At 35.1% G+C, this 17,424-nt stretch overlaps 3 protein-coding genes, 1 non-coding gene and 1 pseudogene across 4 annotated transcripts; 2 read left to right on the top strand and 3 right to left on the bottom strand.

Annotated features, from left to right (window-relative positions):
* On the bottom strand, positions 32–3,261 carry LOC104790140 (annotated as a pseudogene).
* On the bottom strand, positions 8,066–10,355 carry LOC104790138 (D-aminoacyl-tRNA deacylase). Its single transcript, XM_010515847.2, has 9 exons — positions 10,119–10,355; positions 9,865–10,045; positions 9,648–9,790; positions 9,486–9,549; positions 9,264–9,316; positions 8,941–8,996; positions 8,777–8,851; positions 8,502–8,690; positions 8,066–8,417 (listed from the first exon to the last, which is right to left on the bottom strand). Exons 1-9 carry the CDS (start codon positions 10,353–10,355, stop codon positions 8,330–8,332), a joined length of 1,086 nt encoding a protein of 361 aa, XP_010514149.2. The 3' UTR covers positions 8,066–8,329.
* TRNAV-UAC lies at positions 12,074–12,146 on the bottom strand. The gene has a single exon. It is a non-coding gene; the product is annotated as a tRNA-Val (tRNA).
* LOC104790137 (translin-associated protein X) lies at positions 12,213–14,056 on the top strand. The gene is made up of 7 exons (XM_010515846.2): positions 12,213–12,329; positions 12,438–12,544; positions 12,776–12,855; positions 12,951–13,092; positions 13,184–13,333; positions 13,445–13,646; positions 13,732–14,056. Exons 1-7 carry the CDS (start codon positions 12,248–12,250, stop codon positions 13,827–13,829), a joined length of 861 nt encoding a protein of 286 aa, XP_010514148.1. The 5' UTR covers positions 12,213–12,247; the 3' UTR covers positions 13,830–14,056.
* Positions 14,085–15,536, top strand: LOC104790136 (cytosolic sulfotransferase 13-like). The gene has a single exon (XM_010515845.2). The coding sequence runs from the start codon at positions 14,390–14,392 to the stop codon at positions 15,362–15,364; it is 975 nt and encodes a 324-aa protein (XP_010514147.1). The 5' UTR covers positions 14,085–14,389; the 3' UTR covers positions 15,365–15,536.

Raw genomic sequence — 17,424 nt, 5'->3', positions numbered from 1 at the left:
AAAAAAAAAAAAAAGAAGAAAATTATTTACTTTCAATACTGAAAAAAAAGCACTCCAAATTTAAGAAAATATTGTAAATTTAGTAGATCTTTCTTCTTCTTCTGTGCTTCAAAGTAGAAAAGCTTTAGGACTAAATTTATGGAGGAGAGGCATCAAGAGAATCTACAGCAGAGAAGAGTGTGTCTCCATCCTCCTTTTTGTCTTCTCTTGTCAGCTTTTGCCATTCTTACAGGACTACTGTTCCATTCTGATTGCAATCTGCAACATAAAAAAATCATCAAAACTTCAGCAAACAGGTTATATGTTTTGTAAGTCTCATAAAGTGATGAGATGAAGAATCAAAAAAATACATAGGGAAAGCGAAGGATCTTCCGCTCGTTGTGCTTGCATCCGATCGAACAGAGAGGCTTCCAGAGTATGCAATTGGTCCTGAGTATGTTATATGACCTGAGATTGAAACTGATTCTGCTGCAGAGAAACTTGTCTCTCCAAATCTGCTTGAGGAAAGTTTATCGTCTTCTTGAGAGTTTTCCACTAAGCAGTTTTGCTTGATGATTCTCAGTTTCAGGCTTCTCCGGGTCGTTGCAAGTTTTGTTTGGTTCCTGAGAGGTTGTTGTAAGAGCAGAGGAAAGCTCCTCCTCTGCTGTTTTTGGCTCCTCTGATTCGAGAACAGTAGTATCTAAGCTTCTTTTGTCCTTGTCCTGCAGTCACATTAGCAAGTTAGAAACTTTTGGATTAGATTAACTGAAACGTCATTTGATGGTATGGTGTAGATTGCCTGAAGCTGAGGAGGAGAATGTTCTTCAAGTCTGTTGCAATTGTCGTTTTTGAGAGCTTTTTGCTCATCTTCCCTTGAAAGAATGTCTCCCAAGGTCAACGATTCCGCTAAGACATTCTCCGATGAAACAGCCACTCCGTCCTTCAAATTCTCTTCAGATTCAACTTCAGGAGAAATTTCAGATGGATTTGAAGCAAGCATGGGCGAGTCATTGGTTTCATCTGTCACAATCAAATGCTCTTGATCGTAATTGCTAGAACCTTCAGCATCAGCCAAATCTTCTCTTGAAGATTCTTCAGCATCTTGGACTGTCTTAGTACCATTACAAACCTCAGAAACATCAACTTTACTATTGCTGTCTTCCAAGGACTTTGTTTCTGTAGGATTCACATTTGTTTTGTTGTCGGCTTTCTTCAAATCCTCTGAGGCACACTGGTTTGAGTTTGAGCTGGACTTTACAGAATCCTTCTCGCCAAATAAGAACTTCTCTTGAACAGGAACACCTTCATCGACACATATATCTTTAACGACATGGTAACCATTCTCCTTGTAACAAACAACAATCTCAGGTAAATCACAGGCGGTAACATTCTTGTCCATATAGAAAACCGGATCAAGTTTCTCAGTAAAATCCCCTATAGCAGCAACACAATCATGACTAGCATCTCGAATTTGCTTCCTGGCCTCATCGGAGTCTGCACAAGAATGAGGTTCCAATATGTTTCCATCGTTCTCTTTATCCCATTCGTCGCCGCTTCTTGTATCATAGAACAACTCACACACATTGCTGTTGGTCTTCCCATTATCTGAAATCTTTAGCTCTGCATCTTTCCAGTTTTCTTTAGGGAGTTGATGAGGCTTAGTTTCATCTTTGCAACTCTCCACCGAGTTACCAAGCGGGTGATCATTATCTGAAAACAGAAAAAAACTACTTATTTCCATAACATTTTCAAAGACCACAGAAGCATCTTAAAGCTACAAAGCAGTTAAAGATCAGAAACTAAACGACTCTATACCTGCTCTCATCGTTCAAGAGAGTAAATCTTGCATAGAGAGAAGAGTTCTTCAACAAAGCAGAGCTATATCTTCAAACACCAGTCGCGATCTACACGTCCAAGAGAATAAACTCTATCAAGCAGGATCCATAGAATGTAAGTTGCAAAGAGAGGACAAAGTATAAGATTACTTCATCCTAGAGGATAGAATCTATCTATCTATCTATCTAGATAATCTCAAGGTTAGATACAGAAGCAACCTACATATGAGAGTTGTTCAACGAAGCAATGGGACAGGAAGATTGTGACAGAAACAAATCATAAGGCAAAATACATACATAACTTAAACATATTGGTCAGTCACACACACATGTGAAAGATTCGTTTCTTTATTTCTTCAAGTCCAAAACCGAAACCATCATGAGGTTTAAACAGATAATAAAAACAGCAAAAAGATGCAATCAACCACTAAAATGACCACTTTTCCAACTTTTTGCTAATCAAAAGAAAAAGACATTTAGATAAATAAAAAGCTGAAACACACCACAATAATAACACGCAAGCAAAAAAAATTTCAAAACTAGCTTAATCTAGATTACTTGTAACGAGCTATAAGAATGATGATTTGTAGCAAAAATTTGCAATCAATGATAAGGATAAAAATCATGGTTACACAAATGTGGCAAAGTTTTTATCTAATAAGCAAGGAATGAAGAATCTTTTCACACTGTCATAAGAAAGAGAGAAATCAAAAAAGGGACAAAAAGAAGAAAGCTTTATTTTTATTTTCTTCACAAAGCTTACACAAGCTTTTGTTTCAAAACAGCTGCAATGCAATCAAATCAATCAAATTTATAATTCTTTTGTCAACATTAGAATTTTCTCTTTCACAGGAATATCAAATAAACAATTGGAATTTGCAGAGAAGGAAGAATCTAGAACTGAGAAAAAAATCCAAGTTGGTTCTAACACAAAACAAAACAAATAAAAAAAAAAACAAAACAAAAAACTAAACTAGAGGAATATAAATAGATCTAACAACAAGAATCCAAATAAAAAAAGGTCTAAACATGAATCAAAAACTTTAAGAAGAATCTTTTACATAGAACAGTGAGAGAACAAATCACAAACTACAAAAGAAGACTTACTTGATTAGTAAAGTAAACAAGACTCAGCCTTCTTCCTCCATTAACAACGGAACAAAAACCCTAAGAACAGAAGATTCCGAATCACTTGTAAGAACTAAAAAAAAAAATCAAACCTTTTGAATAGAGAAAAAAAAAAAAAAAGGCCAGATACTTTTTAGCTGTTAATAAAAAAAAACTCGAAATTAAAGTAAAAAAGGGATGTTCAAAGGTCAATTAAAAAAATCACTATCTCTGCAATAAATAAGAACACAGAGAGAAGAGAAGAAAGAGATAACAAAAAAAACTTTAAGTCTAGTAGTAAAAAGGGAGAGAGGAGGGTACACAATCTCTTTCTTCTTTTAATGCCTTGCCTCTCCCCTCCTTTGGTTATCAAACATTAAATTACAAAACCAAACCAAACCCTTTCATCATCATAATAATAAAAATTCCTCAGCCATGGAAAACAACATTTAATGCCCACCCTTTTCTAATTCGAACCCAATAAAACAAAATATATTAGCAAAAAAATTGAAACTTTTTTTTATTTTTCCCGGAAAAAAAAAATGAAAACTTTCTTGAATCATTCACTTACCTATACACTAAAATCTCTTTATTTTACTGAGGGGGAAAAAAGGCAAAAAAAAAAAGAATGAAACTTTTCTCGGAAAATATTGAAAGGTCTCTTCATAATCATGAGATCATCAGCAATAATATTAATAAAAATCGTACCTTTTCTCTGCCTCTGTCTCTCTATCGAGTGTATGAACTATTAGTGGAAAAGATTGAAAACTTTTTTCTTTTTTTTATTTTTTCTTGGAGAAAAGGGAACAAAAAAGATTGGATTTTTTGTTTTGGTTTTGGTTTTGATTTTCCCAGAAAATAAAGAGGCGGTTTAAAAGGGAGAAGAAGAAGAAGTAAGAGAAAGAGCTTTGGAGAAATCGGAGCTGTGAAACGATGTACTACTACTCCTCCTCCAAAGAGAGTATTTTTCTCTTTAAGGATTTGACTTTTTATTTTGTTTTGTTTGGATGATTCAGATTTATATATAATAGACAAATGAAATATATAAAGTTTTTGGGATTTATAGAGAAAACAAATAAAAAGTCAACTATCTGCCAAAAGAATTTGGTTTAAGCGGTTCATATTTTTGTCTCTTCTTCTCTTCTCTCCATTTTTATTTTATTATCTGTTTTAAAAAATAATTAGTTCTTCACATTGTGTTTCTTTTTTATTCTTTGATAATTTCGAAATTTGTGTATTATTATTATGAGTACTTTTTTTAGTCCTAATGAAAAGCGTTGTACAATTTGCTGTTTTTATTTTTTTTCAAACAAAAAAAAATCTTTACTTTAATATAATTATTAATGGTAGTTAGTTAGTGGTTCATATAATATCCATGAATATGATATAGACGTGAGTTCTAAGTCACACCAATCCTTTAGTTTCATAAATTTCTTATTGCCACATATTTATTATGGTTCCTTGTGTAAATGAAAGCAGTTAAAAAATAATAATAATGTAGTATCCAAAACCTCTGTTCTAGTGAAATATTGATTTAAAATGGTTTCTTTAAAAAATTATGTTAAAGGCTATTAAATCTAAGCTTTGTAGCCTAAACCAAAGATTAAGCGCATATGTATACAAGAACAACTAGTTTTAGTCTATTTATGCATTAAACCGAGGATGTAGATTATCTTTGTTACGGTACGTCGTGTTACAACACTCGATAAACGTAGTTTTTTACTAATATTTTGCTAACTATAATTGTTTAGGGATTGGGGAAAGAGGATGATTCTCGAAGGTGAAAACAGCCACAGTTGAAGTGACGCGTGTGCACCAGATATTACCTGTGCAGGCAGCTAAACTAATGTAATAGTAGTATTAGTAGTACTAGTAGATAAAGCTTACTTCGTCGTGTTATGTTGCGTACGTGGAAGAGAGGAGGTGTTTAAAATAGTCGTACAGGGCCACAGCTAATGAGTACCGTACGATCTCTCCGTGTGCCAGCGAGTTTATTAACTGTTCTTTTGCTTATCGACGGCTATGTTTCGTTGGCTTACGTTAAAATGGGCCTACGTTTCATCCTACGTTTTAGCTAACCCTATATATATAATTACTATAATTTCAAAATTATTAAGTTATGCATTTCCAATGCTTGCTTAGTTTTAAATAGTAGTTGTAGTTGATTTCTGCTTGTCTGTGATATATCTATGTAGCAATGTAATGTAGTAGGATTCATCGTGTGGTAAATCACGGGATACTATTTTGTATATTTCTATATATAATGTAAAAATAATAATATTCATTGTTTTTAATAAAATATTAAACTTTTATATATATATATATATATATATTTTTTTTTTTATTGTATTTGCAAACATTTACCGTATTTGTTATTAAATAAATAAGTATTGAATTTGAAAGAATTATAAATATGTATATTTTATTAAGAATAACTGAATAAATAATTTATTAAATTTTAATATATATTATTTAATTTCGATTTTAAATAATTTTGGTTTTAAGTTAGAATTTTGGATTAAATGATTAGAATCTTGATAATATTAGAATATTTATTAATTATCTTATTTATTGTTAATAAAATAAATTATAAATATTATTAATGAAGTTATGAATCATTGAACTGGTTTATATATTTCAATTTTGACACGATCCGTAAAGATAGCACATAAATATACTTCAAAAATGTGTTAAAGTAAATTTGATAAACCATCTTTCTTTTTTCGTTTTGATATATATATATATATATATATATATATATATATATTACGGATCTAAAATATATAATCCATTTGTTTTTTATTTTTTTATAGCTTTTATTGGATCATCGATGAGATTAGAATAAATATGTAGTGGAAGCTCGAATTCATGATCTAATTTGATTCTTTCAAAATATGGCTTTGGATTCTACCGGGTTTAAACTATCTCATTTGCGGATGAAGAGTCGATATCATAGATGATAGTTTGAGTAATATGCTATTTTATGAAAACAAAATAAAAACTTTAATATTCTTAGAAAAAGTCGAGAGAGCGTCGCGTGGATCTCACTCGCGGCGATTTCTCTCTCAAAACTCCTCCTCTTCTGAGCACGACTTCTTGCATCGACGGTGGAGTTCTCCGTTGGGTCCAGCGACGACGAGAACTCTGAAGCTCATGGTTCTTCATCAGTAGTCTGCGGCATCATCTCGGCAAAACAATCTGATCAATATCAAGGGAGCTGTGACAAGGAGAAGCATCTGCGAGACACCGACGGTAAGAGTTCTACCGGCAGTATAGCTACGCGGAGTGGAAGAAGGAGGTTTCCCGGCAAAGAACGAGAGAGGAAGGTGGTTAGGTCGGGCGATTGGAGATTCTAGAGGTTTTATGGGATTGTTGTACGATGGGGGAGGTAGTATGCGGTCTGGTGAGGCTAAGCCACCGTCAAAGGTCTCCCGATCTACTCCCTACTGCTTTGCTCTCTCACGACTGCGCAAGGAACTCCTCGACAAAGACAAGATCGGTTTTCTTCATCCTTCTCAAAATGGCTCTACGGTGGCGGGATGGCAACGAATCCTGGATCACCATCTCCGTTCGACTCGCGCCGTCTAGGCTCACCGGAAGTCCCACTCCGACGAGTATCTGCAGTTCATGGTCGGCGGCTGCAACTGTGTCTTTCAGTTATAGATTAGGGTTTCATGTCATCCAGTTTAGTTCGGTTTTGTGAACTCGGATCGGTTTTGTATTAGATGGTTTAGTTTGGTTTGATGTTTGTGGATTGAGCCTTTTGGGATTTTGTATGGGCTTAAATCCGGAAATAGTCCATTTAGATACTAATTTATAAAATTGCATACCCTTTAACAAACAAAAAAAATGAAAGATTTTAGTTTTTAGTATTTACAATATAATGGATCAAGAAGAAAACAATTTTATTTTTGTCAGGGCTATAGTATGAATGCTTGTTCATATTTCAAAACTATATTATCTCCTCAAACTTTATAGGTTGGGGGAGGGTTCTGGATTTAAATAAAATAAACATGACAATACTAATTAATAGGTGCATGCACTAGATCATGTCATGTATTATTATATATTCTCTATAAAATGCGCAGAGGTCACGTTATTTTCAATTCCCCAGATTCTTCTACGTGTTCTATATAACTTATCGGAGATTCATTTATACAAGTTCTTTAGAATTGATGATTTTGTAAGTTCTTATTTCAAAACACATAGTTCAAACTATAAAACCGTAAGAAAATTATATATATGTTATATCATAATACTATTGAACCACGTACCAAGGTACCAAAGTGGAGGAAATGATACTTTCCCATCTTCTTCGAGGAAACGAAGCAAAAGAAAAGGCACTAACAAAAGTGCGAGTATGACCAATGTATAATTGATGTAGTTGATGTTTTTTTGTTTTTTTTTGGTGAAGATTGATGTTGATCACTGATCAGTGGATGTAAATGAATGAAATTTTATTGTTTATTTTTAGGTTAATCCTTCAGATTTTTTTTTTTCAAGTTTAACATTAATTTGTAAAAAAGCCTATGAAATCGAATTCAATGAGCAATATAACTTTTATGTGTATCTTCATTGGTGTTTGAAAATTTTAAGAGTAGATTTAAGTTTCTCAATCTGATAGATTCGATTTTGATATACTCTTATTTAATTTTGTTTATTTTGGTTTTTAATATTAAAAAACCAAAATAATTTATTCATACAAAAAAAAAAATATTAAAAACAAAAAAAGTTGCATATTTTTATTGGTCAACGCCGGTCAATACCGGATTCTGATGAACAATGTACCTGAATAAGATTGTTGTGATGTTGAGCACATATCATGGTATAACTGGTATGTGTGGTCATGTATTATGATATAGTTAGTGTAGCTGATTATCTTTTTATTACTTTTTTTTATAAGTTAAAGGTAAACTTACAAAAAAAATAAAAGATATTTGGAGGGTTTTTTTTGAGTTTATAGAAATCCCTTTAATTTTCCTTACTTTTTGCTAGATTTTCAAAACAATTTGTAAATCTTCAATAGTTTAACTAAATACATTAATTCTGGTATTGAAATTTTGTGAATCTTCAGTCAAAGTTAGGAACCATAAAACTCAAAAAGAATTTTCAATCTAAAACTCAAGTAAAGTCAACCATGCCACTGACTAATAGAGATAAAAGTGACATTTCTTTTCTTTCCAAGTTCTCAAAAGTCTCTCAACTATGAAAAGAGACAAAAACAAAACTCAACTCAGCAGCTTCTGTTGATTCTACATTTCTACTGTGTTTTTGTCTTTTCATGTTTTATTCCTTCTATCTAAAATTGAACTATAAAAAGAGCTTACAGATGAATATTAATCTCAACTTAGTCAAATGAGAGATTCTGAATAAACCATAACTCAGATCTTATATATGGATCTCACAGTTCAGGTGAAATCGTTTGGCTTCCCAACATTGATGCTCTCTTCTGCCAAGAACTCTGTAATGGGCTTCCTTTGCCATCCTTTGAAGCTCCTGTAATAAAGAAAACAAAACCTTAACTCATTATCCATTTTGAAGGTCAAACAATGTTAGGAGGAGAATGAATTTAGACTTTACTTTTGGTCAACATGAGCCAAGATCTCGCCTCCGGGGAATGCTGCTTTAGTAGCTTCAAATGCTGCCTTAATTGATTGTCTCCAATTTCCACCAATTTGATTCTCTCCAGGATTTGGTTTGGTTTGAGTTGGCTCTTCCATTGGTAATGAGTATCCAGAAAGCAAATGGCCTACCCAAATATCTTCTTTCCTGATGAACGTAGACTTAAAACAATCAGACAAAGTACTGATTCAATGTTGTGATCGCACAAAGCAGAGTTCTTGACGACAACTTACAAAACGATATCCATGTGACGAGGAGCATAATGTCCACCTCCAATCCCTAAGAGAACCTTCCTCTTTCCAGTTTCACTGTCCACCTAAAACAATCCACACTAGTTACGATCGATACTACTTTTTTTCTTTATCTCGAGGTTATGGTCAAGCTACTATAGATATACCTGTTCCAGTTCCCCACTGCATCACCACCTCCTAACCCAAGTCCTTCCCACATTAACTGAATCGCAAAACACAGTTGATTTTTACTAAATGGAACCAAGCTTATGTATATTGGCAACAACATTAGCGTATGCTCATGAAGAAAAGATATAGACTAAAATCTACTGGCAAGTCATGAGCCTCAAAATTGTGGCTAATTACTCTTGTTAAACATAATGATGAATATAAAGCAAACTTTAAAACCCCAAAGAGGTATTATATAATCCACATGAACCAAAAAGAAACAAGAACAATGACCTTATTGTAACAAACTTTTTACACTTACAAGAGCCATGACTTGAGCCGCATCTTGTCTCTTCCAGTATTCCTCTGTACTTCCTACATATACACAATAAGCAATGATTAATCAGAGCCTCGAATACTCAACAACCACGCTTCATCGCGTTAATCAATCTCAGAGATCAATTCAGACACATGAAAACGGCTATTTCAAGAAAGAATATAGCTTTTCAATTCAGACAAAAGGAACAAAGCAGAGAGCTCTCACCAATCTCCAAGAACATCGTTGGCTTGTTAGTTATTGGTCCATGATGAGTGGCTTCCAATGTAATCTACATCCACACAAAAGCAATTTGCATTCTCATCACCTTAAACCAAACTACAATTCCAATCATAAGCAAACTCATGAAGAGACACAACAGCCAAATACCTCAAACTCAGGAACTAAACCATGAGCTTCAGCCATTTTCTTCAAAAGACGAAACCATGGACCAATTCTAGGGTTTGGCAACGCCGCCCATCCAGGCTTCCCACCCTGAGGCGGTGATTCACCATCCTTTAGATGAAGCACTCCTACACTTATCAACCAAAACATCCTTCAGAACAAAAATCATAAACCCAATTCGAAAGTTTGGATTTTTACATACCAATCGGATGAACAGTTAAAGCAGGACGATTCGAGACGGCGGTGTGACGGCTGAGGAAGATGACTTCATCAATAACTTCACCTGTAGCTTCTTCCCAACGTAAATCGAGATCGTCTTCTTTAACTATAGATCCATCGTGTTGAATCACTCTCGCTTGCTTGTTTGTGAAACTCTTGATGTCCTGTAAAAAGAACAGAATCAGACGACGGGATAAAGGTTGAGACTTTACCGGCGGAGAAAGATTAAAACTTTACCGGCGGCAAGGTAGGTCCGGCGGTCCAACCGGGCATGGCGAGAAGCGCCGCTGCGGGATTGATCGACGCAGGATCGGAGGTGGTGGCTACGATCAGTGTCACCATGTTTCGAGTTGTTACTGTAACGCGACAATTGGCGTTTAGCAGCGATTGGATGGGAGTTGCGTTTGTTTTGAATCTGTTGTTGTGCGTGTGGAGGAAGCGTATAACGTTTCGGCCGCTTATTTTCAAAATCATGAATTGAGAACTTTTTAGCTTTTAACTTTTGGAAAGGTGTTTTAAATAGTTTTGATTTTGTTTGGTCACCAAGCTAAGCTATTTTACTCAGCTCGACTCGTAATCAAGTTTAAGCGAGGCAACCAAATTTTTAGCGTTTACGAAAAACACTATTCAAAATATATTAGGTGTTGATTGGTTTTCCCGCTACCTCCCGCAAACGCAGCGTTTCATTGTGGGTGGTAGCTGTTCTTAGCGATTAGTACCAATCACACAAACCGCTCCTAATCACTCCAAATCGCTTCCAACCGCTTTAAATCACTGAATTTCAAAAGCTGCTTCCCGCAATCCCATATTCGAGTGATGGGTCTATTGTATTGAAAGCCCATGTTTTTATCTATCCACAATGTCCATTTACGTTCTTTTCTTGTAGATATTGGATGTGGTCACAATCTGTTTTCCTCAACCGATGAGAGATTACTATTATTAATTTCCTCCTTGTTGGAGAGAACTTTCCTACTAATAATCTTCATAATGAATAAAGTTTCTAAACATGCTACCTTGCTGATAATTCTAATTAAAATTATGGTACAACTGTTGGTGGAGAATGACAGCGACATACAACTTATCGAAGAAATCTCCAAAATCTAATTTTTTTCAGACAAGAAGATGTAAAAGTAGCTCTGTAACTGTTTGTAGTTACATTCTGGTGCCAAAGAACTGAGTTTCTCCTAGGTTGCTTATGGGCCTATTTGGCACTCCCCATATTGGTGTTTGACAGTTGATTAGAGCGTCTCATGATAGGAGCTTTAGATCGTACTGTTGAAGTAATCATCTTTTCTTTATGAGTAGCCTATAGTGCGACTGCCACACAAGCTCTAGTTGTTTTGGTTGGCTCTCCTTTTCTTCTCATATCTCCACTCTCATGATTACATGGTTTCGTCATAATCTTCGATCTCCTTTATCCACTTGGTCTAGATCTTGTTACGTGGTGTGGCAAGGTAGTTTTATCTTGGATCTTTTTTCCGGCACTCGACTCTTGGGAATTCGTTCTCAACCTACATGATGTCCCTTTGTTTAGGAAGCTGAAGATTCATCATCTTTAGTGCGAGTTAGGTTTTTAAAAATTCTTCGGAATCTTTGTATTCCAGTGTGACAATTTGTCGTTTTGCGGCCAGTGATTCGGTCTTGATCAATTCACCGTCACTATTTTTAAGGTTTCAATACCTCTTTATCTTTGCTTTAATTGTTTCTATTTAAGCTTTCAACTTTGTTATCTCCTATGTTGTAATTTGATCTGGATGTTGTGCATATGCTTAAGCAACATACCGTGACTTTCTTTCCTCTTATGCAAGTTAGTTGATTGTATCCTATGTTGTAATTTGATCCGGATGTTGTGCATATGCTTAAGCAATATACCGTGGTTTTTTCCTCTTATGCAAGTTAGTTGATTATATCCTATGTTGTAATTTGATCCGGATGTTGTGCATATGCTTAAGCAATATACCGTGGTTTTTTCCTCTTATGCAAGTTAGTTGATTATATCCTATGTTGTAATTTGATCCGGATGTTGTGCATATGCTTAAGCAACATACCGTGGCTTTCTTTCCTCTTATGTAATGGAGTATCAAAAACCTTATAACTAAATTTAATGGAGTGTTTGTTGACAAAAAAAAAAAAAAAAAAAAAAAANTGTCACGTTAAGAGAGAAAAAAAAAGTGACAAAATTGGGTTTCGAATGGTGCTGCCCAGGATCGAACTGGAGACCTTTTGCGTGTAAGGCAAACGTGATAACCACTACACCACAGCACCTGATGTCATATATAGTCTCATTTAATGTTTAAATATAGACTAAAGTATCACGCACAAATAAACCCTTTCACCTTCGAGCAAGCATCGGAGAAAGCAGACAGATGTTGAGTTGTTCATCGGCGTTCCAAAGAGTAGCCTTTATGCTCATGGCTCCCAAATTAAAACCTCAGCGACTCCATCAACGTATGTATACACACCCATACTCCTGCACTCTTATTCATGATTTTGAGAAGCTTTTTATTTAAGAGTAGATTCGTAACAAGGGGTTTTGGGAAATTTTTGTTTGTGTAGTTGCAGAGACTGGTACTGAACAATTGGTTAAGAAAGCTAGGACGATGACTACTGAATCCTCCATGAAAGATGCTTTCTCTACTTACGCTGATTATCTCAATAACTTCGTAAGTGTTTCTTTGTTAAAAAGATTGAAACTTGCGTCATGGGATTGAGTTATTTAGGGATGATTTGTGAGGTAGACAATCAAAGGAATGATCTTTCGAATTGCAACTTCGATTCTTCTGTTATTTTGAATCGAGGGTAGGTTTTGTGTATCGTCCTGTAGTGAATTTGGAACTTTGAGTCCTTGACTATGATGAAATTGAGTATACAGGAGAGTGCTTTATCTTTTGTAGAATGAGAAACGAGAAAGAGTGGTGAAGGCAAGTCGTGATATCACAATGAATAGTAAAAAAGTTATCTTTCAGGTTCACAGGTAAATACATCAAAGCCTCTGTTGTTTTGGTTTGGTGTTTATCAAAGATTCTGTTTGTTTGTTTTTTGGTTTTACAATGTTATGTTATGCGGCAGACTCAGTAAAGACAACAAAGATGAAGTTTTGGAGAAAGCTGGGAAAGATTTAGAAGCTGTGAGGGATCAACATTTTGCCCGGCTAATGAGAGAGCTTCAAGGGACTGATTTTTGGAAGCTGAGACGAGCTTATTCCCCAGGGGTCTGTAAATATATATAAATCATTGTTCTTGTGGAAACCATTTTGGATAACGATTTTGACTGATGTGTTTTGGTTTTGGGTTGCTTTACAGGTGCAGGAATATGTTGAAGCTGCAACGTTTTATAAGTTCTGTTTGTCTGGGACGCTATGTACTCTTGATGATATTAATGCAACGCTTGTACCGCTTAGTGACCCTTCTTTAGAGCCGTTGCAGATCAATATCCTTGACTATATTCTTGGGGTATTTTAGGCTCTCTTGATTTATTATGGTTATTGTTAAAGATTTTTAGCTATAGTTTGGATAATTGGATTGCTAAGTTGTGTTTAATTATTGATTTTTTTACTTGCACAGCTTGCTGATTTGACTGGAGAGCTTATGAGAATGGCGATTGGTCGAATATCAGATGGTGAAATCGAATTCGCGCAGCGGATTTGCCAGTTTGTTCGACAGATTCATAGGGAACTTATGCTAGTTGTGCCTAAGATGGATGACAGTTACGACATGAAGTCCAAGATGGAAGTGATGCTTCAGAGTGTGATCAAAATCGAGAATGGTATGCACAAATTTCATATCCGCACACTTATAGATACCAAGTAACATTTTTTTTCTAATTCCTTTTTTTTTGGTATGTTTATTAGCTTGCTTTAGCGTTCACGTGAGAGGATCAGAGTATATCCCGTTACTTGGAGATGATGCGCCAACATCGTACTTACTGGGAGCTGCTGATGTCGAATGATTTAAAGTGAGTGTTCATCTCTCAGGACCATTTCTAGTTATTAAGGTTGGTATGTTTGTGACGAGTAGAATCGTTTGAGTATGGACTATCTTCAGATAATTTTAGCCACTTCTTGCCTTCTGGGGAACTTTAAATATCTCTGTTGCAATACTTTGAAAAATGAATGGTTAGAACAAGATGTAGAACTTTTCTGTTGTTGAATGGAAGCTTATTATAAATTGATGACATTTGGGGCTAAAGTCTAATGAATATAGCAATTACTTTTTCATTCAAGTAAATAAGTTTGTTTGTGCTTTATGTGGAAAGACATAAATTCTTATATTTTATGCAGCTACATATAAGGCATCTTTGGTAGGGTTTTTGACATTTGTTATAAATTTATATTTATCATTCATAGAAATAGTTTCATTAGAAGCCATAAATATTCTTTTGGAGGAAAATAATAAAAGTAGAGAGATTGAGTTTTTTTTAAAAAGTGTCCCATTTTAAGATACTCATAATCTAGTTATAAATAGAGTTATTGTGCTTTGTAGCATTCTCTCAATACAACTTTATAATCTATGACAAAATCCAAAACCACTCTTTCAAAGTTATTGGCAGAAGCTAAATTTAGCCAAGAATGTGAGGAGTTGATGTCTTCTCTTCCTAAAGACAGAAGCTTCTTTGCAGAGTATCTCTATCAATACCAAGGGTTTTGGTACCCACCAAATATCTTAGAAGGTGTTCTATACAGCCAGAAGCATTTTCAGGCCAAAGATTCAGACATCATCCTTGTAAGTAGTCCTAAGTCAGGTACAACTTGGTTGAAAGCGCTTGTCTTTGCTCTGATTCACAGACATGAATTCCTAACCCCTCTAGAATCCCATCCTCTGCTCGATAACAACCCCCATTCTCTCGTGCCCTTTATCGAAGGTTTCCAGTTTCACACTCAAGATACTTCTCCTAAGATCTTCTCCACACACATTCCTCTGAGATCACTCCCTGCGTCCATTAAGGACTCTTCCTGTAAAGTTGTGTACTGCTGCAGGAACCCGAAAGATGCTTTTGTCTCGATTTGGCATTTTTTGAAAAGTCTGATGCTCAAGGAGATGGTTGGATGCACAATCGAGGAAATGGTCAGTGGGTTTTGCAGAGGGTCAAGTGTTTATGGACCCTTTTGGGATCATGCATTAGAGTACTGGAAAGAGAGCCAAGAAAACCCGGACAAGGTTCTGTTTGTTATGTATGAAGAGATGAGAGAGCAGCCTCGAGATTGGGTGATGCGGATCGCTGAGTTCTTGGGATGTTCTTTTACAGAAGAAGAGATAGAGAATGGAGTTTTGGACAGTATCATAAAGCTGTGTAGTCTTGAGAATCTGAGTAAATTGGAGGTTAATGAGAAAGGCAAGTTAGTGAATGGGATGGAGACTAAGGCATTTTTTAGGAAAGGTGAGATTGGTGGATGGAGTGATACTTTAACTCCTTTATTAGCAGAGGAAATTGATAAAACCACTGAGCAGAAATTATTTGGTTCTGGTTTTAGATTCTTTTGCTAAGAATCTGCTCTGGTTCAACTCATTTCTCAATGTATTGATTTAGACTTTAGTTGGTTTAATATGCATCAATACAACAACTAAGGTTGTTGAGTTATTGTAATTGACCTAACTGGTCTGTTGACAAATAAAACTGATGTAAATCTTTTATTTAAGTTATATAAAAACATATTTGACTAAATATTTTGGTGTTTATTTTTTGTAATAAATAATTTTTTGACTAAAAAGGACGTTAGAAAGTTAAAAAAAAAAATAAAAAATAAATCGGTGTTTATTTTAGAGTGTCCTTCTTTCATTTGTTTTGTTTTCTTTTTACATGCACTTCACGTGAATGATGTGTTTTAAGTGTTGATGATCATTCCACCGAAAATAATATCTTTGGACCGAAGAGAAAATTGGAAGCGTTGTAAAAAACCACACAAGCATTATCCTCATAGATGCATGCAATAAGAAGACCAAAATAAAGGATGGAAGCATTATAAAACCACAAAAGCTTTATCCTCGTACTTGCAACAATTTTCAAGATTTGATTGATCTCTTAACAATGTCGTCATCATCATCATCAGTTCATGCTTTCTTGGGATTGAAAAAGCGGTAGAAGCGTTATGCAAAGGGAAGTCTATGAGTGGACCCTTTTGGGATCATATATTAGAGTATTGGTACGCAAGCCGCGAGAATCCAAATAAGGTACTTTTTGTAACTTATGAGGAGCTCAAGAAGCAGCCCGGAGTTGTGATTAGGCGAATCGCTGAGTTCTTGGGATGTGGTTTTACTGAAGAAGAAAAAGTGCAAGGAAAAGTAGAGTGAACTTGTGTAGTTTTGAGAGTTTAAGTAATTTGTTATTTAGGTTCGACCAGATAGTATTCCAAAGAGCAATGGTAAGATTTTATGCATTTGGCATTTGGGGTTTGATGAAAAAGCTAAGGTAAGAAACCATGGATCCTACTGTATTGTGATATAATGTTATGAGTTGCTAAGATGATTACATATACGAGTTTCAGAAGTTAAGAGTGCAAAATGTGAATAGTAGGAGCCATTACAAGACTCCACAAAGTTTAGAAAAAGTTTAGAAAAGTGCAACAAGTGCAACAAAGAAAAGTATCGCTCGGAACGCTAAAGTAATTGTAAGACTCCACAAAGTTTAGAAAAAAAAGTATCGCTCGGAACGCTAAAGTAATTGTAAGTTCTCTTTTTACTTTATTAGTTATTTTGTCTCTTATTTGATATCTCTTGTATAAATGTCTAGTTTCTCAAGACAAGTAAACGTCCAAGCCGTGGAGAAATGTTTGTGTGTACACGCCAAAAAGCTAATGGAAGTTTTGTTAATGAAGAAGCTCGAGAACTATTGGTGAGATTTCTTAATTCTTCTTAAAGAACATAGTTTGATTTTCTTTTTACTCTTATCATTATCTTATTTTGCCTTTTCTTTTATTTCTTTGGATACTTTCTTCAGTTTAAATGGTTAGAAGAACTATTTAGCTTGATTGCTCACTAGTATTTAAAATTATGTTACAGTCTTTAGTTTAGTGTACTAATATTTAAGCTTTGTTATGGACGCTCACACTTGACGACATGGGATTATAAATGTAACACCCAATTTTCATGGCATGTCACAGGTTCATTTATACCACAAGTAAACCATACTTAACCGAAAATAACCGAAAAACCCATTAATTCAACTTAAACGTTTTTCAAACCATCCTTTAAACGTTAAACCGAAACCAACAACCGGTTCGATAAATCCAACAATAGAAAATAAAAGAATAATCTCCAGCTCCTAACACCAACGCCAACTCTATCAACTACTCCTCATGGTTACTTGCAAGAGGAAGAGAGGGGTGAGTAATCTAAGATTACTCAGCGAGGGCAAGCCTTAGGGCTCACGAAGTCTTCATACACAAACATGCTTAGACTGTCACAAAGTCTAAACCTAAGACAAGGAATCAATCACGTGTCAGCGACACACACACACATCACACAAATGAGACTACGTCCCATAACCATCACTGTGCATTACCGGATTCCTCATGCTTTCGCACTTCTTCCTGCACATTTCCACTTGC

The sequence above is a fragment of the Camelina sativa genome, chromosome 6 (genome assembly GCF_000633955.1).
Source record: "Camelina sativa cultivar DH55 chromosome 6, Cs, whole genome shotgun sequence".
Classification (NCBI taxonomy): domain Eukaryota; kingdom Viridiplantae; phylum Streptophyta; class Magnoliopsida; order Brassicales; family Brassicaceae; genus Camelina; species Camelina sativa.
Note: the sequence above shows the minus strand (reverse complement) of the source record. Positions and strands in the feature narration are given on the sequence as shown.